General features: G+C 53.4%; 7 protein-coding genes across 7 annotated transcripts; 2 read left to right on the top strand and 5 right to left on the bottom strand.

The window, feature by feature from the left end:
* Positions 1–2587: 2587 nt before the first annotated feature.
* Positions 2588–2905, top strand: N0V89_001639 (uncharacterized protein; the record flags this gene model as incomplete). Its single annotated transcript, XM_056210450.1, has 1 exon — positions 2588–2905. One exon carries the CDS (start codon positions 2588–2590, stop codon positions 2903–2905), a length of 318 nt encoding a protein of 105 aa, XP_056077272.1.
* Positions 2906–4969: 2064 nt separating this feature from the next.
* On the bottom strand, positions 4970–6184 carry N0V89_001638 (uncharacterized protein; the record flags this gene model as incomplete). The annotated part of the gene is made up of 2 exons (XM_056210449.1): positions 4970–6133; positions 6179–6184. 2 exons carry the CDS (start codon positions 6182–6184, stop codon positions 4970–4972), a joined length of 1170 nt encoding a protein of 389 aa, XP_056077271.1.
* Positions 6185–8588: 2404 nt separating this feature from the next.
* On the bottom strand, positions 8589–9934 carry RPS12_2 (40S ribosomal protein S12; the record flags this gene model as incomplete). Its single annotated transcript, XM_056210448.1, has 2 exons — positions 8589–9884; positions 9929–9934. 2 exons carry the CDS (start codon positions 9932–9934, stop codon positions 8589–8591), a joined length of 1302 nt encoding a protein of 433 aa, XP_056077270.1.
* A 1947-nt stretch (positions 9935–11881) lies between these two features.
* On the bottom strand, positions 11882–12976 carry N0V89_001636 (uncharacterized protein; the record flags this gene model as incomplete). Its single annotated transcript, XM_056210447.1, has 1 exon — positions 11882–12976. One exon carries the CDS (start codon positions 12974–12976, stop codon positions 11882–11884), a length of 1095 nt encoding a protein of 364 aa, XP_056077269.1.
* A 386-nt stretch (positions 12977–13362) lies between these two features.
* Positions 13363–14917, bottom strand: N0V89_001635 (uncharacterized protein; the record flags this gene model as incomplete). The annotated part of the gene is made up of 5 exons (XM_056210446.1): positions 13363–13627; positions 13677–14331; positions 14378–14512; positions 14566–14728; positions 14894–14917. 5 exons carry the CDS (start codon positions 14915–14917, stop codon positions 13363–13365), a joined length of 1242 nt encoding a protein of 413 aa, XP_056077268.1.
* Positions 14918–15785: 868 nt separating this feature from the next.
* Positions 15786–16775, top strand: N0V89_001634 (uncharacterized protein; the record flags this gene model as incomplete). Its single annotated transcript, XM_056210445.1, has 1 exon — positions 15786–16775. The coding sequence occupies one exon, from the start codon at positions 15786–15788 to the stop codon at positions 16773–16775; it is 990 nt and encodes a 329-aa protein (XP_056077267.1).
* A 2122-nt stretch (positions 16776–18897) lies between these two features.
* Positions 18898–19971, bottom strand: N0V89_001633 (uncharacterized protein; the record flags this gene model as incomplete). The annotated part of the gene is made up of 4 exons (XM_056210444.1): positions 18898–19038; positions 19092–19232; positions 19291–19912; positions 19964–19971. The coding sequence occupies 4 exons, from the start codon at positions 19969–19971 to the stop codon at positions 18898–18900; spliced, it is 912 nt and encodes a 303-aa protein (XP_056077266.1).
* Between the last annotated feature and the right edge of the window lie 1788 nt (positions 19972–21759).

Below are 21759 nucleotides of genomic sequence, written 5' to 3'. Positions count from 1 at the left end.
GTTCTGTAGTTCCAGTCTCCACACTCACCTCGTAGGTAGGGTCTAGCGCCAGGCTCAATTTTCAGGAGCGGGTGTGAGCAATGTTTGATGTTAGGTGTCTGCGATGAGTCCACACTGGCCCATCGAAGATGCGTACGCTGCAACCTGGATACTTGCATACAGATCACCGTGTGAATTTCAATCTTCTTTGAGTTATCAGTCGTGCTGTCTATCGCCTCCACCCCAATATGCAAAAGTTTGCGACTGTCGCTATCCTTACACTTGCAGATTAGATGCCCATTGAAGTGGGACTTCCTTTCGTGATCTAAATCAGAGTCAACGACATGCCCGCGCAAGGTAGAAGAACAGAGAAGTAGCCTTTGGTCACGTTAGATTGTGAGTTACCCTTTGCTGTATCGTTCCGAGTAAGAAGCGACAGCAGGGTGCAACGCGCAGGATGTAATCAGTGTAGGCTTCGGTCATGCAAGATGGGCGCGATTGGAATCTAATGAAAATGACGTGATAGTATTTCACGGCAGGGATCCAGAAAACCACCGTGCTACCACTTCAGGTGTGCAATCACCTTCACTTGAAAGGCAGACTTAACACCTAGCAACACATAGTTATCAGCCCACAAACGCCAACTTGGTCTTCTTCCTCGAAAGCTCGGCGATGCCAAAGCAGTCAATGAAAAAAAAGTTGAGACAAATGTCTATCGTAAGCACCCTCAAACCACCAGCGTCGCCAGAGGCTTAATGGTGTGGCCGCAAGAGCGCCATCAAATCTTCCGTTATGTGCAAGGCACTCGGTACTGGCTATCGGGCTCACCGCCATGACGACCATGGCCGCAGGATCCCGCGCCATCAATACTGAAGGCCCCAGAATCCCAAGGCTTCATGATATAATTCGGGACCCCCGGGACCGTGGTTGATCCTCAGTACTGACTACCAGCGAAGGCGTCGTGACTACCAGCGCGGCGTCATGAAAAGATGGTACTCGGTGTACCCCGAAGGAAGGTGGTGGAGAAGTGAATGAATGAGAGCCGCCGACATCACAAGTAAAAGTTGTGAAAAGGTGAGAAGAAGTGAAGAGCAGGAAAGAGGGGCGACGGCGGGTTTATATAGATTATGGGACGCGCTAGTGGGCTAGGCAGCCACATGAACGTGACCGCCTGCGGTGGTCAGTGCTGGGTGAAAGGTGCGGTGAACGGTGAAAGCGTTGAATTTGAGCAAGCAAGTCGGTGGATGGTGATTGCCCTAAAGCTGAGCACTTGTGTATCGCGGTGAATAGAAGGAACAAGCTCAACCGCGTGCTTGCCTCCTCGGAGCTGCCACACAGAGTTGAAGCCTCTCACGAGAAGGATAGCTGGTTGCTTAAGCTGCCTTGCTGTTACTGTGAAGCCGTCGTAAGTTGAGAGGTGCAATTACAGGGTAAGTTCTTGCTTAGACACCCGTTCAGATAGAGGTCATCTCACATAAAGAGCTAAGTGACATTTCTGCGGTAGAGACCAAAAGTATCAACTCCATTTCTGAGAGTGCACGGAAATGAAGTGTGATTAAGAGACTGCTATGTATGTATCGGAATTCATTGCCATCGATTTGCCAAAGCTCGATCATATCCTTGGAAGAGTATACAGTGCCCATCAGATCCACTCATGCTGACGCATTGTGGCGGGGGTTATTCTCATCGCGACGTGGCCTGCGAGTCTTACGGCTTGTTCCACGCAAGATGCGGTCGGCATGCTCGAGATTAGTGTACTCTCCATCACCCTCGTGCCAGCGAGTGCACCTGACACGTTTGCAAGTGCCGCGCTTCCAGTGCTCGCACTTAGATCGCACACAACGGGCGCCACGGTTCCAGCACTGCCTGCAAGGTTCGCCAATGTCGCAAGGACGCCGATGTTTATAGCATAGAGTACAAACCGCGATGGGCCGGCGAGTGTTCCTGGGTGCGCGAGCGGGGCTAATGTCATTTAGTTTCATTTTCTGCCGTGGAGGTGCATGAGACTTACATGGCCTTGGTGAAGTCCTCAGTGCTGACAAGAGCGGGCACTGTGTCTCGAAGCTCCGGAAGAGATACGACCTTCTTGCCTTCACGCTGGACAGTACGGTGGGCAAGCTCGTCAAATCTGGCCTCGCTAGCTTGAAGGCGCTCCTTCATTTCGTGCAGCTGAGCGCGCAGGGAGTCCTCGGTTGTGAGCTAGAAACCAGGTAAGTCTGATGCACTGAATCAAACGCGAGGGTATATACCTGCTGATCTGCGCTATCCTTCTTGGTTGAGGCCATCCTGAGTACTGGACTGCGCGGTTTGTTGGTGAGGTTGAAGTTTGAGGAGCAAAGTGGCCGACGATGCTCGTTGAGAACAGGCGGGGCGAGGGAGGTAAGAGACAGGTGAAAGACGCCTCGAAAAGAACTTTCCAGCCACACAGATTCTTCGAATTTTCTAATGACGTAAGGGAAGGTGAGAGAGCGTTCGTGAGGTCCGTTCGCTTTCCGTTTGCTGTTGTATTTCCTCACCCACAGTCTCACAAATCCACTGTCGCAACACCAACTATCAAGCACACATACACACACACGCGCGTACACTCACTCGCACACACATCTCCTCAATGTCTGCCCCTACACCTACTATCGAGGAGCTTATGGCGATGCTCAGAATTGTGGAGAAGCAGCGCGACACCCACCTTAAGACCTGTATCGACCAATCAGATACAATTAGGGAGTTGCGCGAGGAAGCAGATGCGGACGCGGATTACAGACATGAACTCGAAGCCAAGAACAGTATGCTCGAGAAGCGCATCCACGAGCTCGAGGGAGCTCAGCAGACCGCAACTTCCTCAGATCACCCCGCCATCAGTACCAATGACAACATCACCGCGACTACATCGTCCCTTTCCGCTCTACATATTGAGCCCAAGAAGACGTAAGCATTCACATATTGTTTCATTGTGTTCAACATAATGACTATATCTTGCTAATGTCATCTCTTTACAGGTTTCTCTGCAAGTTCTACCGACGAGGCAAATGCAAGGATGGTAGTGAGTGCAAGGGCTTGCACATAAGGAGACAGATGGAATGACGGAGGAGAAGGGTAGGGAGGACGATGATATGGATCTGGGTACTTGAGGTGGCGGCGGTGCAGCGAGAATAGCGGGTTCGTGACTTTGCTATGTATTCATGGCCTCTGTAGTTGACGAAGAGTAATGCAATGCATATTGACGAAAACACTTCACAGAGTACACTGCATATTGCTGCGAAAAATTAGCAATTGGTAAAACGACTAAAGCCCTAGGATATCTTACTCTATCACGAGTGTCTAGAGTTGCGACGCAATACGGTATCGTGCGAAGTGTTCTCGGTACCACAGAGGCCGAGGGAACAAATCGAACTCTTCCTAGGCAAACTCTCTCTTTGAACGAACCAGCTGAATATCGCGACTTATCGATGACTGCGTCCTGAAATTACCATGCGGAGTGAGAGCCTCTCATGAGAAGCGTAGCTTGCTGCTTCAAAGAGCTTTGGTAAATACTTACGAACCAGCAAACTCTCATTTAGTTTACTACAAAAGGCATCAAGAAGCCATATAAAACCGCTCTTAAGTGCGATCGTCAGATCGCTTTGCCATCACTGCAGCTTATGAGTGTCCCAAATTGCGGTGTACAACAGTATCATCGATATACGCCGCGTAGCATCATCCAGTACGCAAGACCTTATTCATCGTTCCGTTCCGTCAGTAACAAACAAATCAATCCTCCCCCAACGCCGTCCACACTCCCCCCTCCACATCCTGTCTAATCCTGACCGCAGCCTCTTCCTCAACACTAACCCCAAACCACCCCGTCTCTTCCAAAAACGCCTCCTCTTCCGCCGTCAGGATCCTCCCCATCGCCCGGTTCCGATACGGATACCGCCCAAATACTCGGATAATAGGCGTGTGCGCCTCCTTCACGCGACACCACCAGAAGACCGATTGCGCCATGTTCGCGTCAGCCGGGATCCACGCACGGATTAGAGAAGAGAAAGCTAGCGTGTCGCGAGATGAACGAAGCGGTGATTCCTCGGATAGTTCTTGGGCGTGCTGCGTATCTTTTACACCGTAGTGCTTCTCGGTGAGACGGCGCCGCGCAGCGACTTCGGGAAGGAGGTGTGTGAAATGAATAGATAGTTCTTCAGAGTGCGCGAAGGGCGCAGTGAGGAAGTTAGCTATCGTGTTGAAGTGCGCGTAGCTCCAGCCTTGTTTTTCCCAGCGGGGAAACGTGTGGATGGCGTGAGGAGTTGGGAGGGCGCGCAAGGCGAGGCAATAAGACAGCGCGAGGGGGTCGAAGAAGGCGTTTCGCCAGCGTTCGTGTTGGTTTGTGCAGAGGTGGCGGGGGGCTTGGTCGAGGAGGATGAGGAGGGCTACTGCGTGGGTGGGGAAGGATGGGTCTTCTGGGGAGGGAGGAGGGGAGGAAATCGAGGGTTTGGGCTTCTGGGAGGGGATTCTACTGAGGGCGAGGAGGACGTCCCAGCAGAGGGGCTTGTAGGCGGCGGTGTTGGAGCGTGCAGTGGACCATTGGGTGGCTGTTGGTGGGGTCTCCTTAGGCCAGGGGATTTCGAGAGTGAAGAGGGAGTCGAGGAGGCAAGGTGTTATGAGGTCAGTCACTGAGGGAGGGAAGGAGGCTCGTTCGGTCGTCATTGTGGAGGGCTCTGGAAGAGCTTGAGGTGCAATGGAGAGCACGTGTGGATGGTTGACGCAGGACCGACAGGGTCCGCTAGCTCGCCTGCTTTGGGTACGAGCCGATTGGGGGCCGTCCAGGCCCTGTGACAAATCAAGCTTCGGATATCGTTGCGTGAACTTGAGTTGCCCTGGAGCACACGGTCGAAGATGCAAATTGTCTACGCTTTATCATCCAAGTTCACACAAGAGTGTACAAGAGGCATCTCAAATTTTAGTGTCAACCACTGTTCTGTCAGACGCTCAATTGATCAATCTCGCTGTTGCGTATCTTTTCTCACTTATCGCCCACATCATCTTTCACCTCATACATGATCCAGCCCGTCAGACTGCTCAAACTATCGAGCTTCTTCCCCCCATCTTCATCCATATCTCCGCTGTACTGTGCCTTGATGCCCAAACTCCCGGCCACCATTTTCGTCCGGTACTGCGTACCGTTGTCATCGACCAGTACCGGCACCGATGCGAACCCGTTGGGGATGTCGTCCGTATCAATAGTGTGGTAAGTAACTCCATCCAGCACAGTGCCAGGGGAGCGCACATTGGCTGCCAAATTTGGCGTGTACGTAGTAGGATCGAGGGAGAAAGGAGGCGAAGCAATAGTGAAAGGGCGGTACGACACCGGCTTGTAGTATAGCGAGACGCCGTCATGGCCCCAGAAGCAAAACGCTGTGAGCCAGCCTGAGAGCTTTGAAACTCCCGATCCTCCTTCGTGGTGCGCAATCCTGGACCAGAAACTTTTGGTCTCGGCAGTCATGACTTCGGCGAAAGACGCGATGAAGTTGCGCAGAACGGGACGCAAAAGGCTCGCCCAATCTGCTGTTTCAGGACCGAGTTCTTTGAGCTTGTCGAGGCGTTGGAGGATGTCTTCGTAATCTGATTGTTCACCTAGGAGCGTCACGGAGGGTATACCGCACATACACTTGAATTTGTATCTGAAGTACGCTTGTAGGCTGCCCATCATTAAGACTGCGGCGGTGGAGCGATCGTCGACTGTTGTTGTGCTGAACGTTGGCATAATCCAGTCTCGGAAGTTAGGGTCTTTGACATTCTCCTGAACCTTGCCCGTCATGCGCCGCGCAAAGAGCCCCATATCAATAGTGTCGATGTTCCCGAACTCCTCAATCATGAGCTCCTTCTGGCCCTCGTGGTTGACGAAGTACTGGCGTAGGTTTTCGGCGTTTTTATTAATGTAGAAGCTCAACTGCGAGAGGATGGCGAACCAAATATCATCAGGACGGATGCTCAAATGATGGTGGGAGCTGTATGCTTCCCAGGCCATCACGACGAAGCCGTTATTGGATGACGTGACGTGGGATTCCGTGAAAGTCGAGTTGGGGATGGAGCTGTGAATGATGCGCTTGCTATCGCGAGCATCATTGGGACTCGTCTGCTTGAATAGATCGTCCCGCGAGGTTGCTTTCGTGCTCAAAGTGCTGTACTTATGAAAAGGTCTGGACGGATGGTCCGCAACTTTGAACGTGACAGGCATTTTGCGCAGTGTAGTCGATGCGAGCCCGAAGGAAGGAGTTGAGAAGATTACAAAGTTGCTGCGACAAATTACATCGCCTAGGTTTCATCGAGGCTGCTGCCTTGAGCCTAGCCATGGTTGCGGAGTCGCCAAGGGTTTCCTTTCGCGGGGTAGTTGTAACCGCCCCCGATACTTCTATGGCTTGAAGAGGACCTCGTTCGGCTCTTTTATCACGTGCTGTTACGCAGAATCCGTGGGAACAGCTGTAGACTGATTTGGCTAGTTGAGTGGTGATGCTAAAGAAGACCTTGTAGAACCACGGCCGGAGAACGCCGTCATGGTGGCTTAGAATAGTCGTTATGGGGGAGCCTTATCACTGGCTGCATCATCCATCAAAGGAGAATGCTCTTGTAGATCTTGTCTATTGCTTCGGGTTCAAGTCTTTCGAGTTCCATACTGATAAAACACTTGACTGAATCACACTCCGCCGTGCCGTACTTTCCGATCCGGTTTCTCTATGGCCTTTGCTCCTGAGCAATACTCTTCCTGAAAACGTTCCATATCTCCTTTCTGATCATCTCAGCAATGAATCTAACCTCGAGTAATGATTGGACAAGGCCGCCACCTGGGAGTCCGATTATACCTCTACCACCGTGCTACCTGGGATGAAGAAAGTATACTGCACACGGCTTTACAGCGCGAACGGAACACAAACTTCGACAGTTAGCTTATCGAGTATCATCATCATAACAGTGCTGAAATAAGGCTACCAAGAGGCCGCGGGGTGCGCATAGCACATGTTGGAAAGGCATGATCAAGCGCCCGCAATCTGGCAGGAGTGGCATAACTCGAGACATTTGTAATGTTGGTTTATGCAAAGCTTGCTCGAACGGGTAAGAAGGTCAAGAAGGAGAATTCCACAATGGAGATAACCAAGTATGGAGCAGATAAGCAAGGGGCACAGTGGCCGACACCAAAGAACAAACTTTATACCCGTATACCTTCCATCTCACTACACCCATAGCCACCAGCTCCATAATATCACAATACTATCTCTCAGACATATTATAGCTTGAGTTACCCTCACCTCAGCCAGACTGTCCAAGCTCTTATATTTATACCCAACCTACGAGGACCCACGCCCCAAGTTTAATTTCATAACGGCTACTCTGGCGAAGTGTCCTGCGCTTCCACACACACATATCTTCTGAGATGCCCCGTTGAGTTTGCAAAGGTTGAAGTGAAGCTTGAACTAAAATGTTGGGGCGGGAGGCACTAGCTTGTATAATGAGTGACACAACACATACCATATCCATATGTATGTCGACATCCTCCCTACTCACGCTTCTCCTTCTCCTTCTCCTTCCCTCCCCCACACACTCATTCAGAATCCGTTTTCGGATCCCCCCCCTGCCATGCCGTCGTCTTCCCCCTCGGTCTTCCGCAGTGTATACTGCCTCCCTTGCTCGCCAAACCCCCTGAGCGAGGTGTGCGTGATAGTGTGACCGCTAAAATGAGCTCGAAGGGTAGGTAGATGGATGAAATGGATGAAATGGATGGAATGGATGAAGATATCCGGCACGTGTGTGTGTCGTCTAGACGTTAGCGTTAGCTTTACCCGCAGAGGCAGTAGTCCAGCACATCAAGTCACGCATCAGTTATCCCTATCCCGAGACCAGCGACGTGTTCTCCAACAACAAAGAAATGAGCGTTGTACTATACCTCGAGGTACGCCAGGATACATCAAATCGAGCTCCATGCATGTGCCATCCCGGCAGACACCCTCCGCTCAAGCACCAACCGTCTTCCGCCTAGCAACGCGTTCTCCGGCAAGAATCAGGGGTGCACTACCGCTCGCGGTATACCAGGATGCGTAGAACCCCATCGCATCTACAGTAGAGACCTGCGTCTTGATATCAGGGCGCTCAGCTAGAATTCAAACCACTCACTCATTACGCTTCAGCACACCAAGTTCAACAGTTTAACAGTCTGTTCATACCTATGCAGTACCTCTCCCCTACACCTGCACGAAAACTAGCCGTCACTCACTCCATGCCCAGCACAGCCCCCATCACTAACAATAATATCGTAGGGGGAAGTAAGTACTATCAAACCCAACTTCACCTCACCCTCCAGCCCAGTCCCCTTGTTTGACTAGCAAACCCAAACACCCATCCAAGATACGGAAAGAAAAAGACAGCAATGACTAGCCGATGCAAGCGGCCGGAAGGTATAAAATGACACAGAAGGAAAGATGAGGGATATCAGCAAGCCGCTGGTACGCTATCAGCCAAACATCTGATGTGAAAACAATGGGGCTATGCGCCGGGAACTCCGGGAAAAGAATAGATGAGAAAGAACGCCACGCCCCTTGGTAGGTATGTGCTGGGTGGTGCAATGTCTGGGTATATGAAAATGAAAAACGCTACATGACGATGCAGCAGCAGCCCTTCTTCTCCTTCTCGTTTTCTGGCGGCTCGGGAAGACGGATCGTGTCCTTGGGTGTGACGGGGGCTATGGGAGGAGCGACTTTCGGTTCCTGGCCACCGCGGGAAGGCGCGCGAGGAGGGAACGTGGGGCCTTGAGATATGGTTGGGGTAAGCTTGAACTTGCCCTGCTCGTTGGTGGGAGACTTGGAGGTGGTGGTGTCGATGGGATCGAATTTCGTTTTCTCTGGGCTCGGTAGCGGCCAGGTCTGGTCCTGTTGTGCTTTCTCGAGATCGATGGGTGGAAGGATTGAGGACGCTCTCTTATCGGGACCTTCATCCGTGTTCAGCAACCGGAAGTCCTTGTCGTACATGGACCCAACACGACCTTCGTTCTCCCACTGCTCTTGCTGCATGCGCTTGGCGTGCGTGGGGATAATTTGTTGTTCTGGTGGGAGTCTGGGATCAGGCTTGTACATAGTAGCAATCCATGGAGCTTCGCCTTCTGGCCGATGACCTGTAGTGGGCCGAGATATCGATCCGCCGCTCGTGGTAGGACGCTTGACTGGGGACGTTCCTGATGCGTTCCGGGGGCCCGCTGATGCATTACGTGGCTTTGCACCTGGCTTCGGTCCGCTCGTCTTTCGAGAGCCAGGCGCCGCTTTACCCGGTGTCTTCGCCTTCGGTGCTTGGCCGTCTATAGGTGACGTCGGCATACTGAAGCTAGACTTTACAGGGCTCCGTCCAGCATCCCCAACAGTGTAGGGCTCGTCCAGCAGTATCTGGCTGGACATACTTCCGCTCCTTACACGAGCTCCGTTCGCGGCGATAGAGTCCCAACTGCCACTGCCGTTTCTTGGTCTTGGAAGAGGATGGTCTCGGTCGACGAAATTGTGGGGAACGGGCAATGGACTGGTTTTCGCTACAGGTATTCGAGACGTGCTAGGCCTGATGACGTTGCCGCGTGCTGCAAATTGTTCCCTCTCGGCTTCAATCTCGGCAGGCGACCGTATATCCCAGCCTGTATGCGGGAGCTCTTCCTCCTCGTCCTCGGCAGGTATGGGAGAGATCATACGGGGATAGTCGTGGCGGTCGTCTCCATTCGACATGGCGTCGGTGAGCTCGGAGTCGGCGCGGCCTCTCGACTGGGTCCTGGCAGCGCTCTGCGACCTGCTGTTCGACCGACTTGCCCGGCCTACTCGCATGCTAAACTCTTCCAGCTCTTTGGTCTCAATTTCTTTCAATTTGTCGCGATGAATCCAGTTGTTCTGGTCTTTCTCCGCCTCAACCCAGCCCTGTGGAAATTTCTTCGAGCTCTTCTTCCTGCCCCTAGACTTACTGCCATTCTTCTCGTGCGCTTTGTAGTATTCCTTTATGCCATCTTCCTCGTTGCCATCACTGGTAACACCGCCACTGCCTGTCCTGCCCCGCTCAAATCCCTGGTGTGACGGGTGAGACACATAGTCCCCGCTTTGATATTGGTTCTGCGAATCGATGGTATTCGCACGGCTGGATTTTGACATGCCATTTGGTTGCGAAGCGAGTGGCTGGCGCGGAGAGTAGGGATGCGCGGGCGCGACGTCGTCGGACATGGGAGGCTCGTAGTTCGGAAACGCGGTCTTCTGTCGAACCGAGTCAGTACAGAGACGTTGAAAACGTCTTCAGACGTTTGCTTCCAAGGTTTAAAAGCGCAGGGCTGGGCTTCAATAACGAGGCGCGATCATAGTTGGCGCTACCTGCGGGAACGGATCATAGTGCAGATAGCGCCCCCTAGACCCGCCCATGACGCTGCCCGTGTGACATGAATTTTGTCACGGAAAGAAAGTACGTACCGCGGAGTCCAGAGGCACTGCAAAGTCCCACGAGCCTCTCTCGCCGTGAGAGCTGCTGGGCGGCGTCAATTGCTGGACCGCTGCAAGTGGCTGTCGAGATGCTACAGCCATGAGATGCTGTGCCGCACGCCGAAAACCCGGGCCACACGCAGGCAAACTTCAGCGCTTACGCAGGGCAAATACAGCTCGGGAGTGTTTTCGCTTGTTCCAAGGTCGCAATGCGGTGCAGTGGAAGTTTGTGGTGTTCTGAAATGTTTCACGGCTAGGGAAGGGGCGTTGCGGGCAGGCGCAACCGTGGTCCTGTGCGTATGGCGGGAGGTCGCGCACGGCTGAGGCTCGATTCGAGATGCTCTCCAAGATGCAGTCAATGTTGTTCTGCTGCGTCTGCTGCGAACGGAGCGGCAGCTGCAGCTGTAGCTGTTGTGGCGGCAAGAAGTCGGCGTAGGGAGGGGGCTGTATGCGCTTCGGGACGTCCCTGCAGCTCGGAAGAAGTCAATTAAATGGCAAGGGTAGAAAGGAACAAATGAATGGTAGACCCGGCTGTGGACGTCCAGCTCGCCTCCCAGTCGCTCCGAACCGGTGCTACGAGTACGGCAAAGAATGGCGAGTGAGGGCGATGTATTGGGGCAGAGCAGCTTCACATTCGCAAAACGGTCGCCCGGTCTGGAGTCGAGCTTGGCCCAATCCGTGGGGCGCACTGACAACCTCCTATCGAACCCTGTCGTTTTGCACGCCGCTTCGTCCAAATAAGATTAGCAAGAGACGGGAGTTTGGATATCGGCACCAATCTTTCACAGGATGCTCGATCAATTATTGTGGACCTGGCCGTTAGCATCTGCATGCATGGAAGGCAGTACCCGCACACGCCTCGCGCCTCCTTGTTGGCACGATACCGACGCTATACACTGCCGATCGAAGTGAGTGGAAGGACATACTCGCTTGCTGTCTCCACAGTAGTTCTTGTGTGGAGAGCAGGCGATGTTCTGTTGAGTTGTACCCATGTGCTACGGAAGAGGACGGAAGAGTGGGTATCCGAGAACCTAAATCCAATTGCTTCCTGCCCCATCCTAGTCCACGATACCCACCGCTTTGCTGATTTGTAGACTCAGAGGTAGGCATACTGTAGCCTGTTTTATCTATGGAGGTGTTGCGACGCATGTACACTCGAACAACTTTAGTATTGATCTTGTATAACGGCGTAAGTCTAGTCAAGGTGCACCAACAGAAACTTCACAAGAGTGGATCGTGGCTCAAGATGAGTTGATGTACCATAGACATTGGAAAAGGCTTTAGAGACATACCTGTGATATCGGATATCACAATCATTAATGACCCTTTCGCAGCCGCACTGCTGCACGGTCCGACTATGCAACCTGACGTTACCAAGGCGATCCGAAAGCTCCTTTACTGCACACATACCTAGATCCCACCTGGGCAATCGGATGTTCCGGGGAGGATGATCACCATCCATTCTGGTCTACTGCCAGACGGTTGAATAAATTGTCCTCGTCGTTATGGCCGTGTCTGTTGTTGGCATCGTTCCCTCCACTAGCAGTGTTGGCCATCGACGATGAGTTATCTGCGCCTAGCGAACCAAGCGTCGCCTGGATCGTATCTTCTGTCTCTCTATTACTCCCCGTGCCTTCCATCGCACTTATGAATTCAAATTCGGCGGTGTTCCAAATGCCGATGAGCTGATCTCGATGCTTTTCAAGAGCCTCCCTTATGCGCTGCCTCACAGCCTCAGATTTGAAGTTACCATTCTTGAAATTCCCCTTCCTCCGTACGAAACCGGATATGCCAAGTCCCTCATTCGTGCCGTCACAGAATCGGCCGGCAAACCAGCTGGCAAGAGCCCATACGAAGGGTCCACAAGCAGCCAGATCAAGCCCTTTGTCGCCGACCTGGTGTGGGGTTTTGACGTAAAGCAGGAAGTCGTAGCCAGTATATGGTTCACGAAATGGAATGTGTTGTATTTGATACGGCCGATGTCTGGCTTCGAGCAAATGCCGTAAGCCGTGCATTGTGCCCTCTGCGACGATCCTGTTCAGCGTGACATCGTTGGGATTGGTACAGAAAGAGTCGAAGTGGCGCGCCTTTAGGATTGCACCTCTGCAATCAGCAACAACAAGAGTCCAGTGTTTGCCTTTAATACCGTCATCGGTTGTATCTGCGTCAACGTTCCTTTGGTCGGCGTCGCCATCAGGATTGGGTGGATTGTGGCCGCCAAACGAACCGTCATTGATGGGAAGTATGACGAAGTGCTTATCCGCAAGAGTCTCGATGAGCGACTCGTAGTCTTGGTCCCAGTCCGGACTATTGTGCACATCAGCTTGCCGGAGAGCGTAACAGAATTGCGCTTCGTTGGGGCTGAGCAGTGCGACCTGGTGAGCTGGACAATCAAGTGTACGCTGCAGAACGTTAAAGGAAGCGGTCAAAATATTGTCGGTGAACAAGAAGCTCTGACTCGTGATGTTGTTGTTGAGATCCGCTTGTGTCAATTTGGCGTTCGCGAACGATATCGCAATACTATTTTCACTCGTGGAGGTAGACATAAGTGCGATATTCGGCTCGACTCAGGTTGACTTATACAGTATCAGAAACTGAACTCATTGTCTGATTTTATACGCCCCCGTGAGGCTCAGGGTAAGTCAATTGTTTGCTCTTGTCTTACATTCGATGGCAATCACGTTTCCAACCCTCCTGTGCCGAGAGAAACACGTTAGCCCGGAGCAAGCAGGTCTGTGGCATATGTTAGCGCTTCGTATTCAAAGACGTGTGTGCATATATGCTGTCGCCTTATCAGTTGGTATGGTCTTGGGACATTGGGATATCGAGAAAGTCGCTTTTGGCGAATTGTTTTGATAGTAAACTTTCGAAGTATTGATAGAATGCTGAAAATATTCACATAAGGTCATGACATCAACTCGTAAGAGCCGTTCTACTTCAGTGACCACGTGCCGTTCTCCTCGACGATTTCGATCGGCCTGTTCTCGTCCAGCGATCTTCGACCAGCCTCCAGAATGGCGGTCGTCGCAATGGTGTTCTTTAGGGTAGGAATTGGGCGGCCATCCAGTTGCTCGAGCGTGACCTTGCCCTCGTTTAGCTGATTGACCGCATCCACGAACTTCTCGAATGAGATGTAGCCGTATCCAGTCTGACCGGCGAAGTTGCCTTCCTCGTCAGGGGCGTACTTCATGTAAAAACTGTTCGCCATTAACAGAAACTCTAAGATTAGGGTCTGATGGGACTCACGGGTTGTACCACAGAAGGCCAGTGTCGTCGTCAGTAACATCGTAGCCGCGCTTTGCCTGGTTGATCCGGACCTCTCCTTTGCTGGCCATGTAGTGGAAATACTGATTCGAGTGGACACCGGCCTTTTGTGGCGCTGCCCAGCCGGCAGTGTAGACACCAGTTGCACGCCTGCTGGGGTCATCCTTCTTCACCCAATCGACCAGAAGCGTAATAGTATCTTCAGTGGCAGGGTCACAGCCAAGGTCGGTTGCAATACCCTTTGCGGCACTGCCCATGACCCTGACGGGCTTGAAGTCTGGTACCATGGACTCATTGACGTCGATGTGATGGGAGTTGAGATAGTATGAGATATCACTGTCCTTGCCGGCCCATGCCTTGAAGGTCTCCAATTGGCTCTTCGGCTGAGACATGTACGAGTAAAAGTAATTGAAGTCGCCCAGCTTTGTGGCTCGGAAACGTGCATCGGCGTATGCGGGGTCGAATCGCTTGTGGTGCTCCACGTACACGAAAACATTGTTCTTCTTGGCGGCCTCGAGCAGTTTCTGGTGGTGCTCAAGCAGCTTCACAGCGGGCTTTGTGACCAGGACGTGGTGTCCTCGCTCGATGGCATACAGGGCTATTGGGTAGTGGGTCGTATCGGGCGTGAAGATGGTGACTGGCAGGTGTCAGGAAGGCACGATCGGCTGGACGCGGGTACTCACTGGCACTGCCCTTGGGTAGCGCGTCGATGGCTTCCTTGTACGCGTCGGGGTCGCGCTTTCCTTCCTTGGGGAACTCGGAGAAGGACACGTCCAGGCCATTGTACGCTTGCGAGATGTTCTTCTCAAGATGCTGACCTGGTAATGATCAGCGCTCGATCCTGCATTCATGCATCTTCCATGCGACGTACGAATGGCCGGGAACTTGTCGCCTGACACGCCCACCATGCTCAGGTTTCCCACCTTCCCGCGCCGGCGCAGATCGAACAGCGTCAATCCTACGACGCCCACCTTCTTGTCTGAAGTCGACGCACCTCCGCCGACGAAGCCGGTGGTGTACTCCCCCGTTCCCACCTGGTCGTCTTGTTAGCATAGCCGCTTCGTTGATGAGTCTGAAGAAGAGGCGGTGTGATGCCTGCAATCAATCGCTGACAACAAAAGCAAAACCGGTGCCCTGCGGCCATTCATCCTGAGACGAAAGCCATGGAGGTTCTAGCCGTCTTGGGGAGGGTGACTGACCATAAGCACTTCGAGGGGCGCCATGTTCCGTTGTTGTTGGTATCGCCTTCGAAGCTGTTGGGAGGGGCACAATGCAAAGAACAAGGGATCGAGCTGTTGGGAGAGCAGTCGCTTTGAGAAGCTGCTGCTGCCCACGCCCGTCGGCGTTTGAATCGGCCTCTGCAGAGCTACAGTACGCCATGGCCCCTCCTATCGCAGACGGAGAATCTTAGTTCCGCGAAGGAGGGGCAGCCTTGGAGGGGCACACGTCCATGTTTTGCCGGCATCCCGTCGTCCAGCTCCACGGCCGACTTCAGCAATCTGTCTTCCCCAGGCCAAGACTACGACACATGCACCCCACGGCTCGTTCTGCGGCCCGATTCGTGCGAAATCATTCCGCCGTCCGGTACGCGACAGGGATGCTGCTGCGGTGCGCCATGTTCGACATCCACTCTGCCACAGTCGGTATTTCGTCCCATGAGACCTCGATAATTTTAGCCACCTTGTAGAAAAGGCCGCAACACGTCCCGCTTCTCGCGCAATACGCCCCGAGGACGCTTGCGACAATCGCTCGGCCCACTTCTCATGCACGCGACGCTTCTCTAAGGCGGCTCTAGCTTTCTTTGACGTCGAGCTACGCTCTCGCGGCGAATGAAAGGCTCTAGCGCAACAAGTTTCCGACCAAAGTGACGATGGATGAGCGAACGAAGGGTGGGATGACTTTGGGCTGCGGCCGAGTCCAGATGCCCTACTTTACACCGATGCCCCGTTCTCGCTGTTATATTAATCGCTGACCCGACCTGCGCAACGCCTGAGCTGCTATTGATCAGTCGTTCCCTCTCATCCGGATCCCCAATTTCTGTCATTGCGTTGCAGCTTCTTTCAGTCTTCTGTTCACACCTCCATTTTCAAAATGTCTTCAAACGGCCACGCCAATGGCGCGAATGGCCAATCCAAAGAGCGCACGCCGCTCCGACCCGGCATCTACTCGCCAACCATGACTTTTTTCGTCCCCGAAACGGAAGAAGTCGACATTCCCACCGTCAAGAAGCATGCAGTACGGCTGGCCGAGGCCGGTCTGGTTGGGCTCGTCACCATGGGTTCCAATGGAGAGGCCGTACACTTGAACCGCGCAGAGAAGGCAGCGATCACGCGAGCAACGCGCGAGGCTCTGGACGAGGCAGGATATCAAAATGTGCCCGTGATTGCCGGTGCTTCTGAGCACGGCATCAAGCTCACTATTGAGTCAATCAAAGAAGCTGCTGAAGCCGGTGCCGAATACGTCCTTATAGTTCCCCCGAGCTACTACCGCTATGCTATCGATGAGGAAGCCATCACGGAATACTACACCAAGGTTGCTGACAGCTCACCGCTTCCTGTCATTCTCTACAACTACCCCGGCGCAGTGTCAGGAATCGACATGGACAGCGATCTTATCATCAAGTTGGCGGAGCACCCCAACATCGTTGGAACCAAGTTCACATGCGGTAACACCGGCAAGCTCACACGTGTAGCTCTGGCCACCGACTCTGTAACGACTAAGAGCAATGGCAGCGGCTACATGGCTTTCGGTGGTATGGCAGACTTCACAGCCCAGACCGCAGCCAGCGGCGGCTCCGGAATCATTGCTGGTGGCGCCAACGTCATCCCCAAGACGTGCGTCAAGGTATGGAACCTGTGGGCAGAAGGCAAATACACCGAAGCCTTCGAGCTACAGAAGGTCCTCAGCAAGGGCGACTGGGTCCTCACCAAGGCAGCCATTCCCGGAACCAAATCGGCAATCCAGTCATACTACGGCTACGGCGGGTACCCTCGCAAGCCGCTGAAGAGGCTTCCAGAGGAGAAGGTCAAGGCCGTCGCAGACGGCATCGCAGAGGTCATGAAGGTGGAGAAGAGCTTATGAGTCATCTAAAACTCTTTCCTTCATCTGATGCATGCATTTACGATCCTTTCAACGGTGCGGTGTCCTTTTTCAGCTTCACAATGTTCACGTTCACGTTCAATATCCATTCGCACGTTTCCCCTTCGCGCATTGCATCCAGTAGGATCTTTCCCGTAGCTAGATAGAAAAGCAGTCAGGGCCATGTCATAGAGAATTGTTTTTACGTCACTGTCGCGTTGCGCGGTACCGTACCTCGTGATCGTGTGCATGCCCAGGTGCAGGTGCAGGTGCAGATGCGGAGGTGACACCTGCAAGGCGGTTTAAATATACAGCAGGCGTGCATAAACGGGCATCGGGACTTGCAGACGCCCAAAGATCTACATTGAGTACATCTGTGCCCTTTTATGGTAGATACGCGGGTCACGTGCACTCCCTTCCCCCGGGCCCGGCTCCGGGTCGCGTCCGGCTCGGATCTACGTCTGTATCTAACATCACCATCTGATGCTCTTAATATCTTAACATCATGATTCATCCCCAGAGCATCTCAGCTCACATAGTGCCCCCTCTCACATCCCTCACCTCCACCGTCCTCTCGCCCACCTCCTCCCCCGTATTCACCGTCCCTTCTTTCTCCACCATCACCACGCTCGCCCCTCTCCCACAGGTCTATGCCTCACGCCCCTCGGCACAACGAAAACATCGCCCGCGCCCAGCACCACTGGCTCCCGCCCTTCGAGCTCCATGCGTAGCGTGCCGGAGAGCACGTAGAAGAGCTCGTCGCTGGTGGCGTGCGCGTGCCATATGAAGGGGCCGTCGAGCTTGGCGAGTTTGACGTGGTGGTCGTTTAGGGCGGCGATGAGGTGCGGGGTGTAGGGGTGTGGATGGTGGAGAGGGTGGTGGGGATGGAGGTCGGGGGTGGATCTGCATCTCTTTTGTTTTGGAGAGGGAGGTTCGAGGTGAGGTTATTGGGGTGGATGTGGTTGGTGGATGGGTAGGAGTCGTATTTAGCTGGGAAGTTGGCGATGTTGAGATTAACATGAAGATGAGGTGAGGTGACTTCTGGAGTGCGGGTTGGGATGTCGTTTGTAGGGCGTAGGGCGTGGATGTCGCTGGTGGGCGTGGCGCTGATGCGCGGTCATGTGACGGAGATAATGCCAGGCTTGCTTTGACCTCACGGAGATGTACTGGAGGTACTCTTGGGGTTATTTGCATGGCTTACGAGACCGCTAGGTATGGTAGAACATCGTGTTGCGGGGACTCCATCGTGCCCTCCTCGTATTCAAACTTAACCTGCAATTGGCCCGCCATCATACCACCACACCATAACACCACACCATACCATACCATGGTCCACGATCTCACGTCTTCCAACAACCTTCCCCATCCTAGATATAAATCTCCTCATTCCTCCTTTCTGTCCTTCCCGTCCCCAGTGTGCACCCGCACCTCCTCAGCCTCCACACCGCGCGTCGCTGTCCTGTTCTTTCCAAACAGCGCGGTCCGAAACGCACTTAGACCCCCGCCTCACACTGGTGCAGTTCCATTGGGTGGTGGTCGCTAGGCCGCGGGGCTCAACAGAAGCACCACCAAAGCTGACACGAGGAAGAACAAAAACCATGAAAGTAAGGGCTGGTGATGAGAGCTCCGCGCAGTCTAGAGTCGGAGCTGAGCGTTCGGATCAGGCTTTGAGCGGAAGCTCGGAGCACGATTCGAATGAAGCGATGGCCGTGTGAACGCGGAGCTAGTCTGAAGCCCGTGGTGGAGGCGTGCCGAGTGGGGGTGTGAGGTGCACAGGTTGTTGGGAGCGTGGGGGACGGGGTGCGTGACGCAGGTACGTGTCGGAGAATATGCTTATATGAGAAGGAGCAAGATGCGATGGGGGAACAGGGTGGGAAGACGCGTGGACATGGCAGACACTGCATTAACAGGATGGATTAGCACGCGGAAATGCCCGAGCATCGAATGAAGAGTGATGAGCAAATAATTCAATGCGAAGATAAGGCTGGTAACTATAACTATGCAAGTTGCGACTTTTGTCCCTGGTATCTTGGAAGTGGTGAAAGGAAAACCGACTATGCTGATGTGGCGATGAACCGTGATACATAATAATACAGTGGCGTTGAGGACGCCGTTCCATCGTTTTTTATATCGCGAGACCGTTACCCAGACTCGTCCAGCGGTATAAGGAGAGGACTTCGCGGCGTTTTGCGGGGGACATTTCCCGCGAGTGGCTGTGGCCTTTTATTTGGGCTAGTGTTGAAATCATGACTTTGCGGAAATTTCGCTGGGAGGGGGTCAGCGCTGAGCTTCGGGAACAAGTGGGATGTAGAAGCATACCTGGTATTCTGTGTTGAGTGTGACGACAGCTGCCTCGTGGGCGCGCACAATCGTTTCGCATGCTCGAATGACGCCATCGTTTGTCTCGGTCGACAGCTTGTCTGCAAGCAGAAGGAGAATCAAACTCCCCTGCAACAGGTACTGGAACACGATTAGCGAGTGTCGGACCGACAGTATGTACGGTGGGGGCAGTACTCACCATGCCGAAGAAGTACGGCATGAAGGACAGATCCGGGTCCAGCTCGAGGATCTCCTCCACGGCATGCGCCGCGGAGATGGCGCTCGACGTCGCGGACAGGAACGACTGCGAGCAGATCCACATGTTGTCGTCCTCCAACAGCGCGACGGGGTCCCATTTTCCGTGCAGCAAGATGTGCAGCACATGCATGATGTGCGTTGCATACGCGACGACCTTCCTTGTTTGGTGGGCACATTCTCCACGAATGGGATCCGCGGCGTCGTCGCCGGGTGCACCGCAGCCGTGCTGCGTCTTGAATTCCTGGAGGCTGTATGCATACCGCTCGAGTTGGTGCGTGATTTCCGACTCGAATGACTCCCAGGATGTGCGCTGGCCGAAGCGCGGGTGGTTCTTTTGTGCGTTCATGTCGACGATGTCGCCGAGGATGGTCATGAGCGGGAGGAAGAACCCGAAGACATCGTGTGAAGTGCATTGGAAGGAGAGGCCTCTCCTCTTGGGGCCTGAGTTACCGGTGTAAAATTCTCCGGCTTGCCAGAGTGTGTCTGGGACTGGTTGGTAGAGATCCTCACATTCGTTGTCTAGCATCGCTAGCGGACGGTTGTAGCATAGCCCTAAGTGGCGGCTGGGGTATGATCAGCATGCGAATTCGGATATATGCGCGACAGGTACTTACTCAATCATGTACAGCAGCCACCACAGCCTGCGTCTCTCTTCTTTTTGCTTCCTCAACCAGAGCAGCTGCGGGGGGTACCTGCAGGGATATGCACGCCCGAGTTGCTGCAGTCCGACATTCCAATTTCAGCATCGTCGCCCGTATCCCGATCCTTTGTTGACTCCTGTGGTACCTCTCTTCCCAGTTTCAGTTCTCTTGCTAGGCTCCAGGCTGCGTTCCACCATCGCAGGCTAGCGGCCTTGTACTCGCTTGCTGAAGTCACCACGCCGAGGTTCATGTACGTTGCCACGTCGTCAATGGTGCTGGTCGGTGGCATTGCCGAATCGGTCCTGTTTTCAAGTTGTCCCATTGCGCGTTCTACACCGAACGCGTCATGTACTGCAGGATTTACGATGTTTGCGTGGCTCTGAGCGAATCCATGGGACGCTGGCGAATGGACCAACGGTTTCAGGAGGTCGATGGAGACTTTCCACAATTTCTGGCAGAAGATCACTCTTGCCGACGGAGATGAGGTCAGATAGGTTGCTTCCGAGGTCTGGGCTGCGATCCAGAGCATGCTCGCAAGCAATGCAGGACTGCATTTCCGCGGTTTGTGTTGTCGCAGGAAAGAGCGTTTTCGGAAGACGGTTCCCAGGATGTACGGTGATATGGGTTCCATAAACACTGAAGACGAGCTTTGGAAGTAATATTCAAGAAGATCGCACGCCATCGGAACCGTCATGATGTTGGCTAAATGAGGTAGTAACGGCTTCAGCACTGGATACTTGCATGGCAGTATTCCTGGATGTGACGACGCCGCGCTGATGCCGGATTGAGGCGATCCAGTGTCGACAGACCCGTAACTGCGTGGTGATGATTGTCGTACGGGCGCAAAGTGCATTGGATACCCCATATTTCCAAATTCAGGCGGAACCGATATCGGCGTGCGGGTGTCCGGAATTAGATGCATTTCGTTCATGGCATACATGAGCTCTTCATTTCTTCCCATGTGAGCATGCATTTGGGGTTGCGCAAGGCCTTCTCCTGGTCCTAGCAGCAGCGGGTCGATCATGATATGCGTTACTGGTGGATTGAAGCTCACAGCTGACCTTCTGGTGAGTACAAGTCTGATATTATTAGTATCGACAAACTTACAAGAAGCCAATTCATGCCAATGGGTTGGCGATTTGATGTGATTCTGATCTTGAGGGTAATCTGGTGGTGGCATCATATGGGCGTGCATAGTCGGTGATGTTACATGATGCATCTCGTCTTTGCCTGGAAAATGATGTGCAATTGGCGTTGGTTCTGAGGGCGACCATAATTCCTCGTCCATTTCCGAGCTTTCAAATTGCGTCTGTATAGACAGGCCATTTTCTTGGTGCGCATTGGGTTGGCCATTCAGTGCAGCAGCCTCTTCTCGCTGTTTTTGGATGTGTCGTGGTACCTAGAGTCATCAGTCAACCCCACAATGAGCTACGCGAGGCTTGTCTCCTGACCTTTCCTCTCCGCTTTTTCTCTCGGTTGTACTGGCAAACGTACTCGAGCTCTGTGAACATGTTAGTGACAATTGCGCTACCGTGAGTATCCCTATCGTACCAACACATCGCGAGCACGGTGACTGGCCGTTACATCTGGTTCGCATCCGGTGGCAATGGTCGCACGCCCGACTGACTCTGCGTTTGACGGGAGCGGATCCTCTGCGCTCTAGCTTGGTAGTTTCTGCGGTAGGGTTCTCCATTGTGGGTGCGTCCGGCGAAGAATTGAGACGGTGGCAGCAGGGACGAAGGTTGTGGTCACGGCGGAAATGCTTGAGC

The sequence above is a fragment of the Didymosphaeria variabile genome (genome assembly GCF_027946475.1).
Source record: "Didymosphaeria variabile strain IMI 356815 chromosome Unknown scaffold_1, whole genome shotgun sequence".
Classification (NCBI taxonomy): domain Eukaryota; kingdom Fungi; phylum Ascomycota; class Dothideomycetes; order Pleosporales; family Didymosphaeriaceae; genus Didymosphaeria; species Didymosphaeria variabile.
This window is presented reverse-complemented; position numbering and strand designations above follow the sequence as displayed.